Source organism: Acanthopagrus latus, chromosome 14, assembly GCF_904848185.1.
Source record: "Acanthopagrus latus isolate v.2019 chromosome 14, fAcaLat1.1, whole genome shotgun sequence".
In the NCBI taxonomy this organism is placed as follows: Eukaryota; Metazoa; Chordata; class Actinopteri; order Spariformes; family Sparidae; genus Acanthopagrus; species Acanthopagrus latus.
Window position 1 is genome coordinate 5,674,819 of NC_051052.1, and position 22,323 is coordinate 5,697,141.

At 43.2% G+C, this 22,323-nt stretch overlaps 1 protein-coding gene across 4 annotated transcripts in view; it reads right to left on the reverse strand.

Moving 5' to 3' along the window:
* arid2 (AT rich interactive domain 2 (ARID, RFX-like)) overlaps window positions 1-21,942 on the reverse strand; it is a 39,799-nt gene extending 17,857 nt beyond the window's left edge. For 2 of the 4 annotated variants that reach the window (XM_037121461.1, XM_037121458.1), the window contains exons 1-4: window positions 17,699-19,718; window positions 17,482-17,575; window positions 16,426-16,523; window positions 5,344-5,477 (exon numbers count right to left, since the gene is read on the reverse strand). In XM_037121461.1, the coding sequence (XP_036977356.1) occupies window positions 5,344-5,477; window positions 16,426-16,523; window positions 17,482-17,575; window positions 17,699-17,790 (418 nt within the window). In that variant the 5' untranslated portion in view covers window positions 17,791-19,718. Of the gene's footprint in view, window positions 1-5,343; window positions 5,478-16,425; window positions 16,524-17,481; window positions 17,576-17,698; window positions 19,719-19,749; window positions 19,911-19,938 lie in introns of those variants that run through there. The other 2 variants (XM_037121459.1, XM_037121460.1) reach the window with 2 other exon arrangements.
* Window positions 21,943-22,323: the final 381 nt, after the last annotated feature.

A 22,323-nucleotide genomic window follows, 5' to 3' on the forward strand; every position in this document is an offset into this window, starting at 1 on the left:
GCTTTCCTAACTGTCTGTAAACAGGGAAAATACATATTTCATTGTTGTTTTTAAAGACAGGTAATGAAGCATTACTGCCAGCCAAGTAAACAAACACAAATGTTCTAACTCAGTGTAATGTTATGTAATGATGTGACATAAAATCGCTGCCAGGACATTTGACCTCAAGCACTTAGTCTCTGGAGGAAATTAAATGAAGAAAGGAAACAGGACAAGACAAACTAGAACGGCACACAGTAGAGTGCATACCCCAGCTGAGGCCCAACAGTTGGCTTTCATTCATTCAAGCCAAATTCAATATTTAATCAAATCAGCTAAATCCATATTTTTCTTTTTCAGATCCGCATCAAATTGTAACCACTCGTGGATGCCAGCCAACTAAATATGGCTCTTTTCCATGCATTATTCCCTGAGAAATTAACCCAAATATCAAAATCGCCGGATCAGCACAATAACGGGGTCCATTCTGGACTGAGGTCTGCGCTCCATCCAAGTCTGGTGGAAATCCGTTCAGTAATTTTTTGTGTAATCCTGCTAACAAACAAACCAACCCGCCCATTGTAGGAGTTTGGTTTTAAAAGTCATAATTTAAAGATGCAAATATCGCAACAGACACCTGACAGCTGCAGAGTCAAGCGAAACCCTTTGGTTACCCTCTTCGTGCCGTTTCCTCTGCGCACCTCCATCCTGTTTAACTCAGATTTATTTTTCCTTAACTAAACCAAATGGGGCATTAAGCTATTCAGTAAAAGCTGTCTTTAGTTCAAATTAGTTTGATGAGCCGTGTCTTGTCTGACTGAGAAACATGAATGTTCTCTAACTTTTAATTGTGTTTGTCTCAGACTCACTCAACCTCCATGATGGGCTTTTTACAATTAAAAGAATAGTAATCCTGAATCCTCGAGAAGCCGGTGTGCGGGAAAACCCATCGTGACTCGAGTGTTATACAGCATTACTAGATGACAGATGATCCCGTCCGTGAAAGTGTGTCAACAAAAACACCAAAGTTTCCTCCCATCCTAAGCTTTGATTTTCTGCCATCTCTCATTGTCTGCGCATAGGTATCATTTTTCCATACAGTGGATATTTCAATTTGGTGCAGCATCTTTGTAGACTGCTGCCCCTGGAAACCAATCATAAAGCAGACAGGAGTCCTGCTGAGTGAATTTGATTTCCATGCTGAAAAGGTTTGTGCGGGCAAATGTGATTCAGTCAAGTCGCTATTACAGCAGCAACAGCTCCATTCAGAAGTGGTCCGTCTCTGCTCGTCCTCCAACACCTGCAGCGGCCCAGCGCTTGTACACAAGTGCAGTGGACTGATGTGTGACATCCAATTTGACAGACAAGGCTTTATGAGCGGAGTGAATTAAAAGCTTTTGCAGGCCTGCGAGCAAAACATGTTGAGACAACGGGGCAGACCATGGCTCAGTGAGAGATTTCCAGACCAACTGTCAAATAATTAACCATCACGGAGCCTGCCAAGCCAACATAGCACGGTTTCAGCTGGGCTGTCCCACTACATTACAGTTACATTTAAATTCATAGCCTGGGGCACAGACAGCGTTCACATATGAAAGGTCGGTAGCTAGACCAATCAAATCAGTTAGGCAGAGGCATCAGATGACATTAGCTTAATGTAGATAGATCAATATCATTATATATGTAGTACAGAAGTAGGTTTTCAGGTAACAAGCACTTTCAAGGTACCTAAACCAGAAATGCCCAGACTACAGAAGCCTTTTACCAACAGCATTCAATATATGCTGCCATTTCATTTCAACAATGTTTTTATTAGTCATTTTTAATAGCTGCACATTTCAACACAAGAAAACATATCCAAAAGACAAAATGATAAATTTCAAATATCGATGACTTGTTAAAATTAAGCATTTTCCAGACAAACCTTTAAAATAAAACTATTTGCCAACGTATGATTACTGAACCACTAATCAATTATCATGCCTCATGCCACCTAGTGAAACTCAGCACAACATTTTAAACTTCTTTAAGCTCCATTTGTGGTCTCCTGATATCTCACCCTCAAGCAGCTAAACACCCGTTAGCGCCACAAAGATTAGCAGATTAATTAAGAATAGAAAAAGAATAAAAAATGTTTACATTATAAATCAATAACTTATAATCAAGCGTTGCCATTTTTCAAACAAAAAAGCCAAACATTCCCCATTTGCAGCCTCTGAAATCTGAGGATTTGTTGCTCATCTTTGTCACTTATTCAGTACACTGAATATATTCTGAGTTTTGGTGGAGTTTAAAAAAAAAAAAAAGTGGTCTCATGTGGTCGTTTTATTCTACTGGTCTTTTTTGACATATGACAGACAGCCTAGGGTTGTGTTCAGTCCCCTTGCTGCTTGCTGAAACACCATGATGAGAACAGAGAGAGTGATTCGAAGCAGTAGAGTAAGCAGGCTGTAAAACACAAACAATGAGCTTTAACATTCAGTAAGCTTCATCGCGGTGCACAGAGCTGCAGAGTCAAGTGAGAACTGTGGGTTTATCACCATGAGCGACCTTACAATTGTCATTTGAGCTTTTGTTAATACAAAAATAGTGCATTTAGCAGCTTTAAAATGAATGGTTTCAGCCCTAGTAAACAAGCTACTATAAACAAGCTCTCCAATAGAGTAAGGAACTGCAGAGTCAACTGTTGGGGTGGGGGTGGTGGTGGGTGCCCACTGTGGTCTATAATGTGTGACTCATCTGGGTAGTGAGTGAGAAAAACTCGCAAACCACAGACAAAGTTCACTACTGGTTGTGTGCCTTTTCCCATCCCGGTCATGTTTTGGAGTCAATTAGCTCAGCAGGCAGAGGGCTGACTGTTAGAGAAAAGAGCCTGCAACTAAAAGGCTGCAGGCTCTAATCTAAACTGAGCTGGAGGGAAAATCAACAAGTGCTTCCCTTCGCTTCCCTTCCTTTCCCTTCATCAATAACTGCTGTCGGGATAGTCAATTACCTCCGAGAGCTGCTCAGCAGTCAACACCACAACACTGCGAGGATAATGGACAGCTCACACTCACTGAGAACACGCAGGGCTGGACAACACAGACAAGAGGCTGGCCTTGGCAAGTTTTACCAAATCATTTAGTATACACTATGATGTGGTTACTCAGAGGCTGTTCTTTCACCATGAAAGCAGCAGCATGCTTGGGTTTAAAAGATTATTAGTCAATGTTGAGGTGTGTGTGTGTGTGTGTGTGTGTGTGTGGGCAAGAAAGAAAAAAAAGGCACTAACAATTACTGCAAATGCACGCTTCATAGCCTTGGTTCAAACGCAGCAGTGCTTAGCAAGGTGAAAACAGAATTAAATGAGTCACTGGGTAATGAAAGTGATGAATGTGAGGCACAATAAGCAGAGTCATGAAGTGGTCAAACAGCAGAAAGCTAAGCAATGACAGGGATCCTCAGTTAGGTTTGTGAAAAAAATGTTCAACACAAAAAAGATAAACATTTCTGTATCAAAGCTTTTTGTCTGTACTTGCCTTCTTTGCGTGAAAAGCAGAATTAATTTAATAGCCGTGTGGGATGCTGGGATGTTCAACGGATGGTGTTACGGCTCAAGACTGACCAGTGTCATGAGAACGAGACTAAAAATCTCCATGGAGATTATGTGCCAAAAAGCAGATATCAATAATGATGCTGCTTATCAATGATGATACTTCCTGATACTCTGTGATAATTCTCTCCCCGTTATGTTGCAGAAAATATGAACCTGAATAGATGTGAAATGATCGGTCTCTTACAATTACTTTCTGCAAACATAGGCTGCACTACGCGGGACTTCACTGTACAGATGGGCTCTACATCTTTCACAATAAACCTGGCGGCAGCCCTGTGACATTCTGCTATTTTTCCCTGCGTGATTTTTCCTCGTCTAGCGATGGAGAATGAGTTGGACATGGTTGTTTGACTTCAGATTTGATTGGTAGAATGTTGTATTTGTGAGCGTTTCATGAAGCTGCCAGTGACCTACACTGTTTGCATTTTCATTAGATTTAGCAAAGCGAGCCCAGACTCTTGAACACGCTGCCCCGTCAGCCTTGACCAGAGACCAGTGAATGTGAACATGCAGTTACACAACGTCAGACGAATTCATCTGATGACAGCAGCTTTATCGCCATTTGGGGATAGTATGGAATTTGAAAATGCCAGCTATGTTATAATGAATTAATGTTACGGAAAACACATTTTGTCTTGGAGCTTTTCAATATTTTGGCCAGACAGAAATCCGTACAAATTTAGCAGCGGTTCTCAATACAGACGCTTAGTCCATAAGGTAACAAAATCCACTTCCCCCGAGTACCTCTAAAGCTCACTTAGCACATTATATTTTGAGACAAAACTGGAAAATAAAACATTGGTTTGACTATTTTTTTTTGGCTGTGACCAGTCACTTCCTAGAGTCTCCGCCAGTTGCCTAGCGACTGCTCCCAGACCAGAAATAGTCTGGCACATTACCCCCCTAACAATGGCAAATTATGATTTTTACACTTTTCTGCAGGTGAGGTGTTCTGTATGAATTTTTGCTACCTTTGGACTAAGCCAGGCTACCCATAGTATTTCTAGCTTTTGTGCCAAGCCAAACAAACAATTTTTAGCGTACAAACATGAGAGTGGTGCCATTGTTCTCATCTAGCCAACTGCAAAAAAGTGAACAAGCGCATTGTCTTCAAATATCTAACTTTTTCACAAACTACTTCAGGCCCCACTAGCACAACAAACTGCTGCCTGCATTACTACAGCGACGGCACACCTGACGTGTTTTTAACGCAAACCATAGCAAATTGCTCAAAAGTTAAACTAAACTGTTTCACAAACAGAACAACGGTTGGTCAGGCCAAACTCTGCAGCTTTGTAACACAACAGAAGAGGCAGATTGTCTGACCCTTCACCAACACTTGCAATCACCATATTTCCTTCCTCAACATGCGCTTGTGAAATAAATTCACCCACTAGAAAGTCCTTGAAACAAACAGCCTTTGTTCAGGAACATTTCCATGCATATGCTTGACCTGTGGTCTGAACAGTTTCACATGCATCTCACACACAGCTCTGATGAAGTGATGCTTAGCTGTAATCACATCTGCGTGAGGCTTAAGTGTTTGAGTTGGCCACGGAAGGGCAGACAGACGGGATGAACTTGAAGAAAATGAAACCGTGAGACAGAAAACAAGAAAGTATGCAAATAGAAACTCAATCCATGTACTTGATACAGACGTGACCGAGACAGACACAAAGAGTGAACTTGTGACTACGAAGAGAGAGACAGATTCAGAAAGCTTCTGAATACCAAGCATGGCGTACACAAGAAGCAAATCAAGCATCTACCTGATACACTGTGTTGCTGGTAGTTGTAAGAGCTGGGAATTGCACCGATTGGAAGAGAGGCTTTGGGATTCCCCGGCTGCGCTTCTTCATCATCCTCGCCGAAGTGGTGGACTTTCTCATACTTCTCCAAGTATCTGTGGAGGAAGAAAAAAAAAAAACAGGCAATCAGCCAAGGCTTGCTTGGTGTGAATTTTGCTGTGATTTTGTGCACTACTTTCTTTCCAAGCCATGAGTGACTTAAGATTTGTTTTTTGTTTTTTTCATTATGCAGACACATTTCTCTGCGAGTGCGGAAGCCTTCAAAGTTGATGCAGCGTTCTGTCTCCGTGATGTGTGAGTACAAATTGCTTAACTAGCTGCTGGCTAGTCTCAGAAGCCATTCCCACTTAGATTTCAAAATACACCGACAACTAAACACCAAGGGCCAAGACTGACAAAAGGTCCCCCATTAGAGAGAACCTATTTACTCTATGATAGACTCAACTCTCTATTTCTATGACAACATGAAACACAAAAATGTCAAAGTGCTGCAAGTTGGTTATAATTAAAAAGTTGCTGAAAGACAGATCTTAAGACAGTCATAATTAAAAAAGGATTACAGTGATATGATATTTTTGCTGTATAGTAATAAAAAAATATCACGGTTTCACAATACTGTGTACTGGTCTTACGCAATTACTATGATTATTGTTATCTCTTACAGCGACCTTTAATAGACTGAAAACTGAAGGTTACTGGTTTGAACAAACACTTCACCTAACATGAACTTGAGAACAATCTGGATTTTTAATAACATGGAATATAATTCAATACAGTAGGAAACCAAATTTAGACTGTGTGATAATTGTACAATAATGCAAATGCGTGTCGTGTTTGCAAACCTTTGTAGGAAACAATTACATCAAATATACATAAAAGGTAAAAACTGAATTTATGCTTACAGTAAAAATTAATCGCCTTTATTTTAAAAGCTACTGCATGAAAACTTTTTTGATTTGAGAGGACAAACACTGGAGAGTATCTAGTTTCACACAGGCCTGAAGGGAAAACAATACTCAAACAAGTATCACATCTTTCAGTCATTTCAAAAATAATCACATGAATCACCCTCTGCAGCAAGTGCCATCATAAAAGGCTCCACACATGTACATATTTTCAGAACTGATCAAGTAACCCAGCTCAACAGGAGACTCAATGTGAACTACTGAGTCAAGAAGCCAGCCTTTAACTGTTATGATTCAATGAATGTGGATTTTTGGGACAATCGGTCCCGGTTTCTGAAGCCACCTAACTACGAGCGGATTATTGAGAGTGAACGAGCAGTGTTAGCAACCACAGCTGAGAGACAAAGAGCATCACCTCCAGACACCCAAACATCAACAGAGAACTGGAGGGAAAAAAAACTTCACAGTACCTCCCCCACGTCTGAATGGTCTGAGAAGCACACAAACACCATAGTAACAAGCACTAGACATAAAAATCAAGAGTCTACCGTGCGGAGGACATCTAAAAACGAACATAAAAAAAAACAAAAAACATCTGAACTGCATCTCTGCAAAAGGTTAGCAGTTCAAACTACTTTTAACACTAATGACACCAACACTTCATATTGAAACAAACGAACCAGTTGCAGCACAAACAGCTGTGAGCTAACACAAAGCAAACAATCTTCCTTCTGTAATCATTCTCCGTTCGTGAGCAGTTCGCTCACTGGAAGAAGAAAAAAAAAAATTCTCCGTGAGCATGCAAATACCGATCCAGGCCTTTTTAGGTTCGATAAACACCTCATAATAATGCAGCGAAATCTGCCAGACAAACAAACACACACACAGCAAAATACCTCAGCAGTGATAGTGTGGTGAACCCTGCCTGTGTGGCTGTGAGTCACCGAGCGAGCGCCTGTTTCTGAATGAGGCCCCGCTCGTTCATCGTGGCCAAGGTAATCCCCCGTCCGCTGGCTGCCGGGTGACACGCTGGACTATAAATACACTCAGCCTTCATTTGTAGAGGGGGAGAGAGAGAGAGAGAGAGAGAGCAAGAGAGAGAGAGAGAGTGGGGAGTGCCAGAGAGCGGTGGAGATAGGCCCCAGTCCCGACTGCAGCGTCATCAACCGCTGTCTAGGCATAAGCAGGAAAAGAGGCAGTGGGTATAGACGGGTGGGGGCATGGGATTGACTGCAGCTGCTCATGTCTGCACTTCCCCTTTTTCATACATGCATGATGAGAGGAACACCAATCCCCTCCCACTTGAGCAGCAGGCAACTGCCACCCAACTGAAGCCACAACCGTTTAGGGAAATGTGTGTATTATCAGTGCAAACACTGAGCTGTGTTTTCCCTCCAAAATAATACAAGTGCGAAGGGGTGGGAAACCAACCAGGCTTGAGACGTGATGAGCTGTAGCCACAGCCACTGTCATTAGTACTGTGTTATTTATGGTCATCTGGGTCACACCAGTGCAGATACTCCTGGCTTCAATTCCTCTCAGCTGCCTGGCTGCCCAAATGCCCTCAGTGTTATGTGTGTGTCTATGTGTGTGTGTATATATATGCGTATGTGTGTGTGTGTGTGCGCGTGTGTGTGCGTGCGTGTGTGCGCGCGTGTGTGGGAGTTGGTTGCCCCCTGCTGGACGTGGACACAGACATGCAAAATACATCCACTGCCAATTTCTGGACTGAAATGTTTGCTGGGATTTAATGGAGCCGGCTGTCCAACACAGGCTGAGGGTGGCTTGCTTTGTCAATAGTCACGGGACCATTTACTCGCGGCAGAGCCAAATGAGAAAAATACTGTAAAAAGCTGGAGCTCATTTACAGAACGGACCATTTGTAGCCTCAAAGGCAAACTTTGAGTCACAGCGGAGCCAAGAACCAAGCAAGGTGGGTGACAGCACCCATATGAAAAATGCAGAGACAGAACAAGCTCAATTCCTTGACTTCATCATGACCCCAGTGCTCTAATGGATTTCCTGTGACTCATGTAAGCGGCGGAGGAAAAGTCGGTTTCACCTATGCGCTCAGTGGATGTGAGCACACGGATAGGCCAGCACAGAAAAAAAAATAAAATAAGCTGAACTAATACAACTCCAGCCTTTCATAAGAGCAAAGCACTTCCATTTCAGTTATCAGCTGGCCAATCTCGATGGCACGGTCGTTCAGCGGTTAGCAGTTTCCTGGGTTCAAACTAGGCCTTCTGCCAGAGAAGAATGTTCACGCTGCCAAAACAGGTGATACTCGTCGAGGAAAAGATGCACTTTGCATGATAGCCGTTTCAGACTGGTGGCACGCAGACTACTTGGAAATAAACTTGATGATTACTCGAGTATTTTCTGCCGCGGACTTATTCTGGTAAAAGCTCCAGCTGCAGCTGTAATGTCTCACAGTGAACACCTAACCTATGCGAACCACTGACCCATGTATGCATGTCGTAGGGTTGCGTGTCTATAAAATTCCACTGTTAGTGCAGGTTGACACCTGAAAGACTACAGTGAGCCAGATAATGTTACAAAGTAAATGTTGACACGGTGATCACGACTCCACAGCGGAAGCCAGCTACAGTCGTTTCCTGTAAATCCATAAATTAAATTTAATAAAATACTGATTTACTATGACCCTTTTCTGCAGGAAAAAAAAAACAGCTGCATACACCTCAAGTAAAAAATACCAAAAGATTTACACGCCTGCAGAGTGGATCTCTGAGGCACATACGCAACGCTCTCTCGCCATTGATTACAGTGGAAGCGTAGTGCTGTAGCAGTTCTGTTGTTTGAGCGCTTGGTTAGGGCTAGGCGATATATCATATTTAATTCAATTTTCTATTTGTGCATGATGTGTAAAACGTCTGTATCCGTGACAATTAAGCTTTTACCACATGCACAGTTTATTTTATTCAGTAAGTGATGTGGATGATAGCTGCCTACATTAGCTGTCTTATGTCACGATAGCCCCGCAAACTTTGACCACAATTATCAACAAAGTCATGACTCCGTGTTTGGCCAGACTCCAGGTAACTGGCTTGCTAGCTCTGGCTATCTCATAGTGGTGGTGAGGGACTGACTGAAAAAGATTGGTTTGTTGAAGAAGTGTTACCTGTTGTTAAGGAAGGTGAAGCTATGAAGTGATGCGACAGTGTTCAGATTCTGTTTGATTATCATCTGCCCACCAAGTTGTTAACTAGTCACTAGCTAGGCTAGGCAGTAGTCTTGATCTCTGTAGTGGAACAAATCACTGATGCCAGGCTTGACTTAATTGAAGCATCGGTACTGACAGTCCATAGCTGTGTGTGATAGCCTGTTTGTTTTTTTAAATATACATAATTACTAGGGATGCATGATGCCATACTTTTGCTGATATGCTGATATTTTCATTTCATTTTGGCCAAATGCTGATGCAGATACCAATATACGTGTGTTCTTTTTCCCAACGTTACTGCAGAGAACATCAATTCTCGCCCGTTTTTGAAATTAAAGTATTATTACGCTGATTGTGATGGCCAACTGGCAGATGCAGATATGATTTTCAAAGTGTGGACATTCACAAGGGGGGGAAAAAATACCAAGTCAACAGTTCCAGGTCATGTGGGTATAATTAAAATGCTATTTTAACTCCCCGTCATGTTTTGGGCCAGTGCAGATATTTCATCAGAACTTTTACCGGCCAAGGCGGATAACATGTGGATCAAAATAATGAAAATCAAAATTCTGATTTATTGGCCCTGGTCTCACAGGCCCACAGTGTTTGTTATTTCAGAAATACTACTGAATGACATGATGGACAGTGTAGAGAAACAGACAGCTGTGTAGGTTTATTAATTGTAAAAAGACCTGCAAAAGACCTGATAGACCATTTTCTGCATAGAGTATATACACAATCTCCTCATATACACATGGGTATCTTCTTACTCTAAAATGTACTTCTGGACCTTCTCTGACTCAGACACTGGTTCCCATTCCTTGCAAAGAACTCAATACAGAAAATAAAACTCCAGTTATGTATGAAAGAAAAGCACTTTGCAAGTAAAGCAACTTCCCTTCTACCAAAGAGCCTTCATAACAACCAGAGCTAACCTTTAATAACCACATCATCTATCTGATGGATAACACCAGATTCTAGGTTCACTGTCAACTACAAGGCAGATCTTTCCATCTGCTAGTTAGCAGGGAGACTGAGTGAAGAAGATTGGGCTATCAGCGGTGGCCAACACTGCCGGAGGGTAGGTCAAATTACAGACAGGCCAAAAACACAAAGTCTCAGGAGCCTATGATGTTATCTGTGATAGCAAGTTCACTGTACTGCACTTAATTTGTCAAAAAACCTGTTATGTTGTATAAAAGAAAAAAGCCCAAAACCGACAAACGCTAGCCCCTCACATCCTCATCTTTATCCATAACCGGTCGTCATCTGAGCATCTCTAAAGTCTGAGCAGCAGCCCGGATGAGGCGGGGGAATACAAACACAGCTAATGCAAGCCAGATCAAAGGCCACTTCATCCAGATGTTTCAGATGAGCGCGAGAGTCTATCGACATACACAGGAAGCGGAGCAGGACCAGCGAGCATGATGGTATCCAGAAGTCTCTCATAACCAGGTGTGAAAACTAACATCGCCGAGCAGAAAAAAGGTAGTGAAATGTGTGTGGTGCGGACTGGGTGATAGTTCAGTGGTTTGTTTGCCATTTTTTGCAAAAAAAAAAAAAAAATCACCCGTTATCTTTTGCTCGATCAAATGACTCAATCGGGTGATAATGTCCTTAAATGTTGTTATCTGAAAATCAAAACCACTGACATTGCATGCAACATTAGGCATGGAGTTTGGCGCCATTAACTTCAACTACTAAAAGTACTACTTAAGCACACGATTAGATAAATAGATATATTAATAGATAGAGTGGACTCAGTTCCTGGAGAATGTTTCTGTTTCACATTCCAACTTTGTCTACATTTCTATACATCTAATTAACTGAAATAAAGGCCTCTCTATCATACAGGCTCCTCTCTGCACTAGTGGTGGCGTTTGAGCTTTGGCATCCACATGTTATTGTTGGCTCTGCAGACAGGGTCAGAGGACACCTTCAAGCTTGATACAATTATCTCTATTTGCCATTTTCCATTTGAAATAAGCTCGTTCACCGAGTCTGAAACACTTTAATTTATAATCCACTTGCAGCAGGCTGGAAAATGGAGGGAAAGTATGTCATGCTCGGATTCACATGACAACTAATTGCTGAAGTCGTGAGAATTTTGGGACCTGAAAGTGGGGTCACAAGCCAGTAACGGTTAGGAAATGGTTAGGATTCATAATGAAATGAGAGGCATTCAAATATCAACTGAAATTAGTAAACCTGCGAATGTGATTGCACCCGCTTGTCTGAAATGCAAACAGTTAAGATGACAGGCGAAAGTGTGGCATAATAATTTTCACTGTACAGGAAGCAGCGTTTTCAGCTCTGAAAAAGACACATTACCTGGCTGTGGCTTGATTCAGCAGAAAGACTTACAGTCAACAGCGGGCTTATTTTTTTTCTGTACTCACTGTGGACAGTAAAAACTGTCCTTGGCAGCAGAACTAAAAGCCTAACCTGCTCATAATGTAGCACGGGTCAGAGGGTGAAATCTGATCTGTACTTTACTATAGCAACTGAGCCCTGATTAATTAAAAGAAAAAGTCTACTACACATGACCATCAAATAAAGGTTTGATTTAAAAACCCTGGACGAGCGTCATTCCTCACAACAAACGCCGTGTGACAGGACATCACCGAGCAACACGGTCGCCATCTATATTGTCGAACAAGGCTGAAATACTATCAGTCACTTCTTTTAAATATTTCCAACCATGTGTACAAACCACATCAAATTTCAATAGATATAACAGATTAGATCCAGCACAGAGAGCCAAGTGAGCGGATCCTCGATGTCAGTGCCTCCTGGGCCAGATTTCCTCCCAACTGGGATGCGCTGGAGAGGGCAAACAAAGGTTGAACCAGGGTTTCTGTCACCTGACTTGGCTACTGTGCTCAGTGCGCTGCAGTTCAGAAAAGAAGTCAAAGACTGTAGCAACACGAGAGGCTTTGTTTCAAAAAGTGTCTCATTCACTTTTAAATTATGGTGCACGCCTGGACAAACCAGCGGTCTTTAATGCCAGGGGGGAACGCGAGGGAATTGTTTAAGTCTTAAACTCATTTTAAAAACATTGGAGATTTTGGGTATAACGACAGGTTTAACAAGATTCAACATTAAGCATAAGAACGTGTGCACTGGAGGATTTGGGACCACAGATATGGTAACTTCAGGCTGGTGATTCAAGGAGTCTGACAAACTTGCATGACTTTGCGAAAAAGAAAAAAAAAACAAAAAAACCTTGAGTGGATCAGTTGTCGTCAGCTGGTTGTACCCATTTTGTGCCATGTTTTGCACCTTATAACAGGCGAGTTGGAAATAAAGTTTTAATGCTTGTCTCATAAAAGCTACTCCTTAACAATATTGCTGGAGTTCACTGAGTAGTAGATGGGTGTACATCTTGCACCAGACATTAAACAGACATACAGTTGCCCTAATTCAACACAACTGTCCCCTTTTCTGCAGGCCACCTGGCTCGGGAGATACAAGAACTTCTCATGCTCTCAGCAGCCGTGTTTCTGTTCTACACAAATGTGCAACATCTGTCTGCTGATGCCTCCCAGTCAGCTCGCGCTTTTTTAGCTATTCCAGGTTTCTGCTCAATATTCCATGACCGTTTGTTTCACACCACAGGATTTCAAGTTGTGAAGTGATCAAACATATTTGATATTTCGGATTTGAAATTGGGGAGACTCAGATTCAGTTGCCAACATTAAGATTATGTCTCTAAATCCCTCACACTCCGGGTTCATTTGTCCAGATAATCTGTTAGGACCAGCCTCTTTTTTTTTTGAAGCACCCCCGCACTTGTCGGGAAGGGTGAATCAGGCGATATCTGCCCAATTATCTTCTAGTGCGGGGCCAGCATTACTGAAAACTCAGGACTGTTTCCCCACCATGGCTGAGAGCTTGGTGCAAACCTCTCCAGAATCATATGAAACTACTAATGGAAGAGGAAAACCATGGAGATGTGGAAGAGCATTGACTTAGAATCATCCAAATCAGCCTAGCTACAGGAAAACTGGAAGCAGCCGTTAGTAACTAACCATTGAAACAGCGGGCACGGCTGTAGAACATGAATGTAAATGCATTTAATCCTGGAAATGTAAAAGGCAAAATTTAAAAAAAGAATGTAGCTTTAATAGAACACTGTTCCGTCATTTTCAAAATGTGCTAAAATCTTGGAACGTTCCAAGCATTTCCGTGGCCTGGGGCAGCTCAGGTCATTGCTATTTTTGACACCTTCATTATTTCTATTGTGCACCTTCCTTTATATCTGTAGTCCTGCGTGACAACATCTTCCTGTTTGCCTCAGTGATCAATAATACTCTCACTCTCACACTCTCAATGAGCACCTCTCATTTATTTTTATATATTTTGTTCCGATCGCGCTAATGAAGCGAGCCAAAAACAGCTGCATTTCATCTCTGCCCTTAGTGTGTCAGTGTGATTCGATGCCATCTCTTTGATGCAGAGTGTGAATCCCCCCCCCCCCCAAGTCGAAATGAAATCAGCGCCATTGGTAAGACTGATGTCAAAGCAGCGCTTCAACAAGTTGAAAACGAGCTGGAAAAATGTTTCTGGCAAGCGTCGCTCACTTATTACCGAGTGACATTCGGATATCAAATAGACAGCAGCAGGAACTGGCACTGAACTTCAGTGCTGCTTATTACGCTGCTCTGAGTGGGAAGTGCTGACCGGAGAGAGCCACATCATGATCGTCCTATTCATTCAGACAGGGAAACTCGGTCGACGGACAGACCACCCTGTATCAGAAAAGTCACAAGTTAGACTCCTGGCAGCACTGGAGTATCTTACGCTCCTTTAAACTCTTAAAAATTAAGCATTGGGAATCTGCACTAAACAGAAACTACGGTGCAAAATTTTGATCGAAAACTACTGCTTGCTTTCAGGATATCTAAATCATCAACCTACAAAAACACAACTAGAAGTTATTTCAGTTGCAGTTTGAAAAAAATTCACACATAGCTTAACCCAGGCAGCTAGTGGTTACAGATGGTTATTCCCCTGCATAATCAAGATAAACACCTGATATTAGCAAACATTCACCCAGTTTAAGTGTCTCTGAGTGAGACGCTGAACCTAAACCAGCTCCAGAAACCACATATCTCCTTCGTGTCTGGCTGTGACCCCTGGCCTCCCTGGATGAGGTCAAAATGAAAATCTCTCCCCAAAAATTGTTTCATTCCAAGCCCATTCTCGCGTAGAAAAACTGGAGGGAAAGACATTTAATTTCTCTACGGTCAGCAAAAAGCAGCAGGAGGGAGGCGAGGATAGTCCCTCTATTATCAGCCGTGGTTATGGCAAGACAAGTCTAGCTGCCTACTGCCTCTGACACAAACCACACTAAACTGCCTTAGATAAACTCCAGAGTAGCTCCAACGGCTGTCGCTACACGAGTGTGACAGCCAGCATGCCGGCCGATTCAGCTATCAGGCTCCCTTTGCTCATCCACCTTCCAAAAATAATTCTTACAGGTAATTATCACAGTAGCAGATGTGAAAATTAATTCTTCCTACAGAAAAGTCATGATGTTATTGGCTCCATATGATCCCCTGCTTCGTCTTGTCATCTGCACAACAAAGTATCAGCCAACTGGTATTTATAAACCACTCTCTGACATTAGATAATAGGCACATTAGCTGGTCTAACTATGTCCTCCTAAAAGTATTGTAGAGACTCAACACATCAGAACATCAGTTGGCTCTCAGTGACAGCTACTTCAGGCACACTCGAATCTGAGCCTGAGAGATGAAGACAAAAGGCAGATTTCTGAATTGTTAGGGTTTTACGAGCCTTTGAGAAGAAGTTCCCGCATAAATCAGATCACAGAAACTTAACACCTTTGCACTACAGCCACCTCCACTCACAGAGCAAACTGAAACGACTGTTTTGCCAGGCATCCGAGCTTCCAAGGAAAACCGTTAACACTAAATTACATGATGTACTGCTGTAGAAGAAATGCTTCATGAAGCGCTCCATCATTCACACTAATATAAAGCTGCTTTACTGGTGGTTTGTGGCGATTATGGCATCCAGCAAGTGTTGACTAACTCTAAGCATCCACGTGTCTGGGCTGCATCTCTCCTGCAGAGAAACGCTGGTCATCTGTAAACTTTTCGGGAGCTACAAGTCTCATCAGCAGTGCTCAGATTGTCCGCTACACTTTCAAACTTGCAACAGCTTGCGTCAAAAGCCAACTTAGCACAAATACCCCGATGATTAGCCGCTGCTTATGACATCAACCAAGCGACCCGCAGTTGCCCGTAAAATATCCACGTAGAAGATGCAATTATTCCTCTGTCATGGAGGTGTAATCCCCTGCAGGCAGGTGCTAGTGATGGGAACAATCGTTACGAGGGGTATGGGGAGGGGAGAAAAGGAGCACGGAGGAAGCAGTAACACCAAAACCACAAATGCCAGCTGTTGGGGAGAGCTGCGTTTTACACCAGGCTCCCATCACCGGCAGCTGACTGTGCCGAGGCTGAACGCTACACATGTTGGAGCGCCGAGAGAGCTGCTCATCATCAAACAGCGACCGCCCTGTGGCTACACCATTTTCAGAAAGGAATAACAATCATTAGTTCATGGTTTAGGGCCATTACAGAAAGAATACAGCTTAAGTGTGTTCTCCCAAAAAAAAAAAAAAAAGAAAAAAGAAAAACACACATGTCCAAGAGTAAAGAAATGTTTGGTCATATTTTCCTTTGTTAGAAAAAGTGAGATCGGAGTTCTTTTGTGTGGAAAAGGCCAGTGCATGCATATCTACCACGCCATGGCTTGTGTACACAATACAGACCTTGCTTTGCCTGTCATAATACCAGAGCAGTGCTGCTTCCTAGCAGAGGGAAGCGGAGAGCCTAGATCCTGCTGACTGCATCTTACCATTTGTAAACACTTCCCACATGCTACCTGAGAGGAGGAGAGCTGCGTGGCCGTGCTACTTACCGAAGGTAGTACTGTTTTAAAGCAAATGCAGCGTTGGAACAACTCCTCGGAAAGTTAAACTCTTCTCCAAGTTCAATCCATTGGTTTTTGTCAGAGACCTGAAAGAGTGAGGAAGGAGGGGATGGGGGGGGGGGGGGGGGAAGAGACGACGAGTTGGTTAGGAGATAAGACACAGAGAACAACAAAAAGAGCGGTTACACTGCAGCCATCTGGTATGCTACAGGTTCCCCCAATGAGGCAATATCAGTATCACTAATCAATAACTTTCTCAAAACTGCTGGAAAATATCTAAAAAATACTTTAAACTATTAAATCATAAGGCGGGACACTTTGTATAAATGCGTTAATTAGCTACTAATGTTTGCCATCCGTACATATTTACATTTGACACATCAGTAAGTACAACTGCCAGACTCCCTTTAGGATACTATCGTTACTGTTGAGGCTAGTTAGCACTCTAGCTAACAAGCTAACTTGACTTTTGCATTTTTGGCGATAAAGGCTAGCGGGGCTCAACTCCTGCGAACTGTCTCCATCGGAGAACAAACGCCTCGGCTCGCGGCGACCCGTTTGGTTTTGGAGTAGCTTTTGCCACCGATTACTGTATTGAGTATGGGCCTGTGAGGCCTACATTTTGTGATCAGCCATGAAGCCGAAGAAAGATGGCTATGGCGAGAAAGGAAAAAATCAAGCTTCCCCCCTGCGCGAAAACTACCGGTAAAAGCCCGGGCGAAGCGCTATGCGCTACGCGGTGTTTCCCGAGGCCGGGCTCCGTGCCGATAATCGATGTTAAACGTGCCCGCTAATTTTGAGTCGCTCCGACTGCACTCTGACTCCGAGCGGTTGGACTCTCAATTCAAACCACACAACAACACAAGCCACCACATTGCATAGAGATACATGGCAAACTAGCACAAGGCCAACACCGACCCACTAACGTTTTTCTGCTGGGTTACACTTGTCCCGGATTACCCACACGGAGTTGTGGAGTGGTCCACCGAGGAGTCCACAGACGGCGGCGTGTGGAGAAAAAATCCACTTTTAGTTCCCACTCACCTTAGCAAATCCACCTAAAGAGACGACTCTGATATAGAGAGCATTCAGATCCAGCTCTTTCCCACCCACGAAAGGAATCTTCTTGAACGGCGATCTGGGGGGATAAAACAAGAAATAAAGGCACATATGTTTAAATAACAGTTTGGCTTTGCTCGCAGTCGCATGCAATGAAGATTTAAAGTTATATTTCTTGGGAATAAAGACGCCCCAATCTTACCCTCTGCTTTGGTGAAATTGCCGCAGCTCGTCCAGGAAAGCCTGTCCTTTCCTTCGCTGATCTAGTAGATTTTTCCCCGTCGAATTTGCCATTGTTTTTGCATGCAAAAACGGTTAAACCCCACTTCAGTCGCTTCTTAAGACACCAAGGATCCCATACTCCGCCGGCGCTCAGTCATTCGCGAAGCTGAGTGTTTAAAAAGTTAAAGAAATAGCTGATAGCAAGAAGAGCGGCAGCTCGCTAATAAAGACTGATGCACACAGAAAGCAAGCCCGATTCAAGCCCGGACTAAGTTCCCGCGAACAGTCACAAATACGACCGATTTACCGGTAGATTAGAAACGCCATGGCAGAATGTGTAGAATAAATGCTTTTGGTCGCGGTTGTATTCGTTTGGAGTGGTTTGACAGTGTGGTACGGACGCAGCTCCGAGGCTATCGCACACACTGTAGAGCGGCAGAGGGATCCAGTTCTCAGACAAAAAGATGTGAAGGCCGCGGAGCCCGGCCTGCCATGCGTGCAGCGCCCTCTGCGGCCACAGGCGGCACTGCACCGTCCAGAGCGGAGCGGGTGCTGGAACAATAGAGACTGTTTTCTTTTTTAGGGACCGTCTGACAACTCGTCTCTGTTTGGAAAACGGGTCAGGAGGTACTTGGAAATGTCCCGTGGGGGGAGGGGATAACACTAATTAACATAGCTCCCTTGTTAGCCCAACAAGGCGGCGGGGTGGAGGGCAACCCCACGTTTTGGTGCTAAAATACTACTTTTCCCGACCGACATGACGCCTTTGTTTATCTACAACTGGCTTCAAAATGCGTGAAAATTAAACATAACCTCGCTGATATTAGACATTACTCATCATTAGTAAGTCAGCAAGCAATTTATATAAATACCAGGGCAGTATCTTAACATACCATACAGCCAAGAAAAATCAGTGATGCAGGGAATTATGTCTTCCACTGTAATATATTAAAACCACTCTACAACAAAGCAAGCTATGTGGACACTGTATTTCCATAAGAACTTATTATTTCCCATATTTAAGACACAAAAAAAACAACAGGTTAGTGTTCCTATGAAGTAAGGGGTGATTGTTGTTTACTGCCAGCCATGTGCTTTTTTTATGATCAGTGTCTAAAAAGCTTACCAAACTCTTAACCAATACATCTGAATGTTAATGCAGATGTTTGTTTTTTATGAGAATTTTTTGCTCAAGTGACATTGGTCATATTTAGTCCAAAATGTGTTTAGTTCCACATCACTTAAATGTTTGTTTGTTTACAAATTGGAAAGTGGGAATTCCCAATTGACACCATGACAAAATCTGATTGATTTTATATGTTCAGCAGCATAACAGTCTGATTTGGCTTACATTTACATATAAAGTTACTAATGCTGCCATTTTGTTGATTTGAGACTTTCAACAGGCATTATCATGATGTCAGTGTAATTTCATCACGCATTTTAATAACTATCTTTTAGATCTATTAATTGTGATTGCTGTTAAAATATTCTGGTCCTTCACATATGGCCACTGCATGATTTATTTTTCATGGTGCAATCTGTTGCTGGGAGCTTGTGAACCGTGCGGTAAGCTGCCCCTATCCCTTGCTGACCACTTCAAAACGACTTTTATCTCACGGGGATGGCTGGAAATTACTCCTGATCCCTTCTCCCTGTAACTGCCAAGCGGATATCTTCTTGATGGGGTTACATTCAACCATTACACGTACCCCTTTGCTCAATGAAAAACCTGTCACAAAATGGCGGAGACGTACGTTAGCAGACCCCATTTTGAGGAATTGACACTAGACAGCGGAAAAGTGCGTGTCCTTGCGTGTGGGTTTTTTTCAGAACGGTGCTCTTCTTTGAAAACAAACTGCGGCACACACCCGAGTTCACCTCACGCCTGTTTGGACTCCACACTCGTCAACCGAATTCTGGGCTAACGAGTCGGTCGGTGCGCTAGCTTGGGTAGCATAGCAGTTGTGAGCTAATTTAGCAGAGTTACCACGAACCTACACAGAGGAGTGTGTGTGTTAATCCAATTACCCGCAGACATATCATGCTAACGACGACTTTATCTGCCGTTCGCGTCGTTACCAGTCAATATCAACCTCGGTTTACTTAGGAAGTCCATGTTGCTGGTGGAATTATTTGTGCGCTAGCGTACCGACGCCTGACATTAGCGCCTCAGATTCCAGTTCCTTATGAGCAATGCTAATGTAGCTAACTAGTTACCTCTCGGTGGTAGAAACTCACAGGACGAACACGATGTCGCATCTAACATTTAGCTTTATGCAACATGAAACGCTGGGCAGTTTTCAAGCTCATGAGACCTGTCACATTTTAAAATGTTGCGATAACCGTTGAAGGAACCGTGGCGTTCTAGTGAGCTAACGGGCTAGTTAGCCGCCGCATATGTGTCGCCTAGCTTCGCCTTGCATTTCTAGTTAACGTTAATTGCTAGGCTTTCAGTTTGTAATCATTGTTTTATTTTGACTGTCGATAAATCAGACGTAGCTACTATATAAACAGTGTAGCCTATACATTGGATGATGACGCCCTAAAGGTGGAACCCATCTTTGTATTTGCGGACCCGAGTTCAGTTATACTGTTAAATGCACTCACAAACATGAAGGGAACACTTTATTGCTACATGATAACCCCAAGTCAGTTGAACTCAAGGGATATCAAGCTGTCCATTTAGGAATCACAAGTGATAGTGAATCAGTTTCACCTGCCATGGTGCAAGTGAAAGTGACAACAGGTGCAATGGAGACGCAAAAGCAAGAGGAATGATTTTGCATGTGGTGGCCACAGACAGTTGCTCCCTCCTTATCCTCCCTGACTGATTCCTCCTAGTGTTCTTGTCACTATTGGTATCATGAGGCAGTACCTGCAGCCCAGTGAGGTTGCACAGGTAGTCCAGCTGCTGCAGGATTGCACATCTGTGCGTGCCATCGCAAGAAGGTTTGCTGTGTCTCCCAGCACAGTGTGAAGAGCATGTAGGAACTGCCAGGAGACAGGGACAGGGATGTAGATGGGCATTAAACCAGCAGCAGGACCTGTATCTGCTCCTTTGTGCAAGGAGGAACAGAAGGAGCACTGCCAGATCCCTACAGAATGACCTCCTGCAGGTTACTGGTGTGCATGTCTCCGACCAAACTGTCAGAAACAGACTCCACAAGGGGGTGATGTCCTGTAGCGGGACCTGCGCTCACAGTCCAGCAGCGTGCACCTCGACTGGCATTTGCGAGAGAAAACCAGAACCGGCAGGTCCGCCATTGGCACGCCGCTCTCTTCACAGGTGAGAGCAGGTTCACACTGAGGACATGTGACAGGTGTGAACGTGTCTGGAGACGCCGTGGTGAACGTTACGCTGCCTGTAACATCACCCAGCATGACCAGTTTGCCGTAGGGTCAGTGAAGTTGTGGGGAAGAATATCCTCGGAGGGTTGCGCAGACCGCCTTGTCTTAGCCGACAGTACACTGACTGCTGTTAGCTACCAGGAGGAAATCCTCAGAGCTATTGCCAGTGAACCCTGAGTTCCCCTCTAGTGCGGGACAATGCCTTGCCTCACGTGGCCAGAGTGTGTATGAAGTTCCTGGATGACGAAGGCACTGGTGCCATTGACCTAAATCCAATTGAGCACCTAGCTGCATCCGACATTGCCAAGCACTGTCACAGACTGTCCAGGAGCTCGCTGATCCCCTGATCCAGGTCTGGGAGGAGATCCCCCTGGACACCATCCATCGACTCAGGAGGAGCACGCCCAGACATTTTCGAGAGTGCATTCAAGCAAGCAGGGCCATACACACTACTGAGTCCCATTATAAGTTGCTGTGATAAAATTCATGCTTATCATGTTGGATAAGCTTGAGATTTCACTATTTAACTTTTTAGCTTTGAATCCATTCACCACTCTATTATAATAGCCAGTTCACTTCTGACAGATGTGCAGTTACCTCCACACAATGACCAGTAGTAAGACTTAAATTTCAACCCTGCTGTATCATGAAGACTTTGCTAGAAAATGGCATACTTATTCTGATAAATAAGGCTTTTCCTTTAAGCAAACATAAGGTGCATTTTGCAATTATATGGATAAAGTAATTGTTTGAATGAACCACAGATTTTAAGTCAAAAACATGAATGATGAATTACATCACATTATTGACCTTTTGGTATTTGAGACCTAAGGTGCATGAGAAATCCTGATATCCTGTTATCCAAGCCAGTAAATTAAAACTTTCTGGCATGTTGTGAGAATTTTCTGGTTGAGTGACTGTGTAATATTCCTGTGATGAATACAGTGATGTTGCCTACAGTAACACACCTAGAATATGAGAAGGAGACTGTACATCAGGCATATATTTTTGCTGTCGAGTCGTAGGGGCAAAAATATGTAAATTCTAGCTATTAAAATTGGTCCTATATCCAATACGATATTTCAAGTTTTGACTTTGGCCTTAATTCAGAGAAGTCTGAACATTCATAAGGAGCCGAACTGTGGAAATTCCCAAACAGATCAAAAGACGGCCCCACATTCAATAAGCAGAGTGTAGAGGGAATTGTAAATGAAAAGATGTATCAACGGACTTCAAGCAGATTATTATAATGGG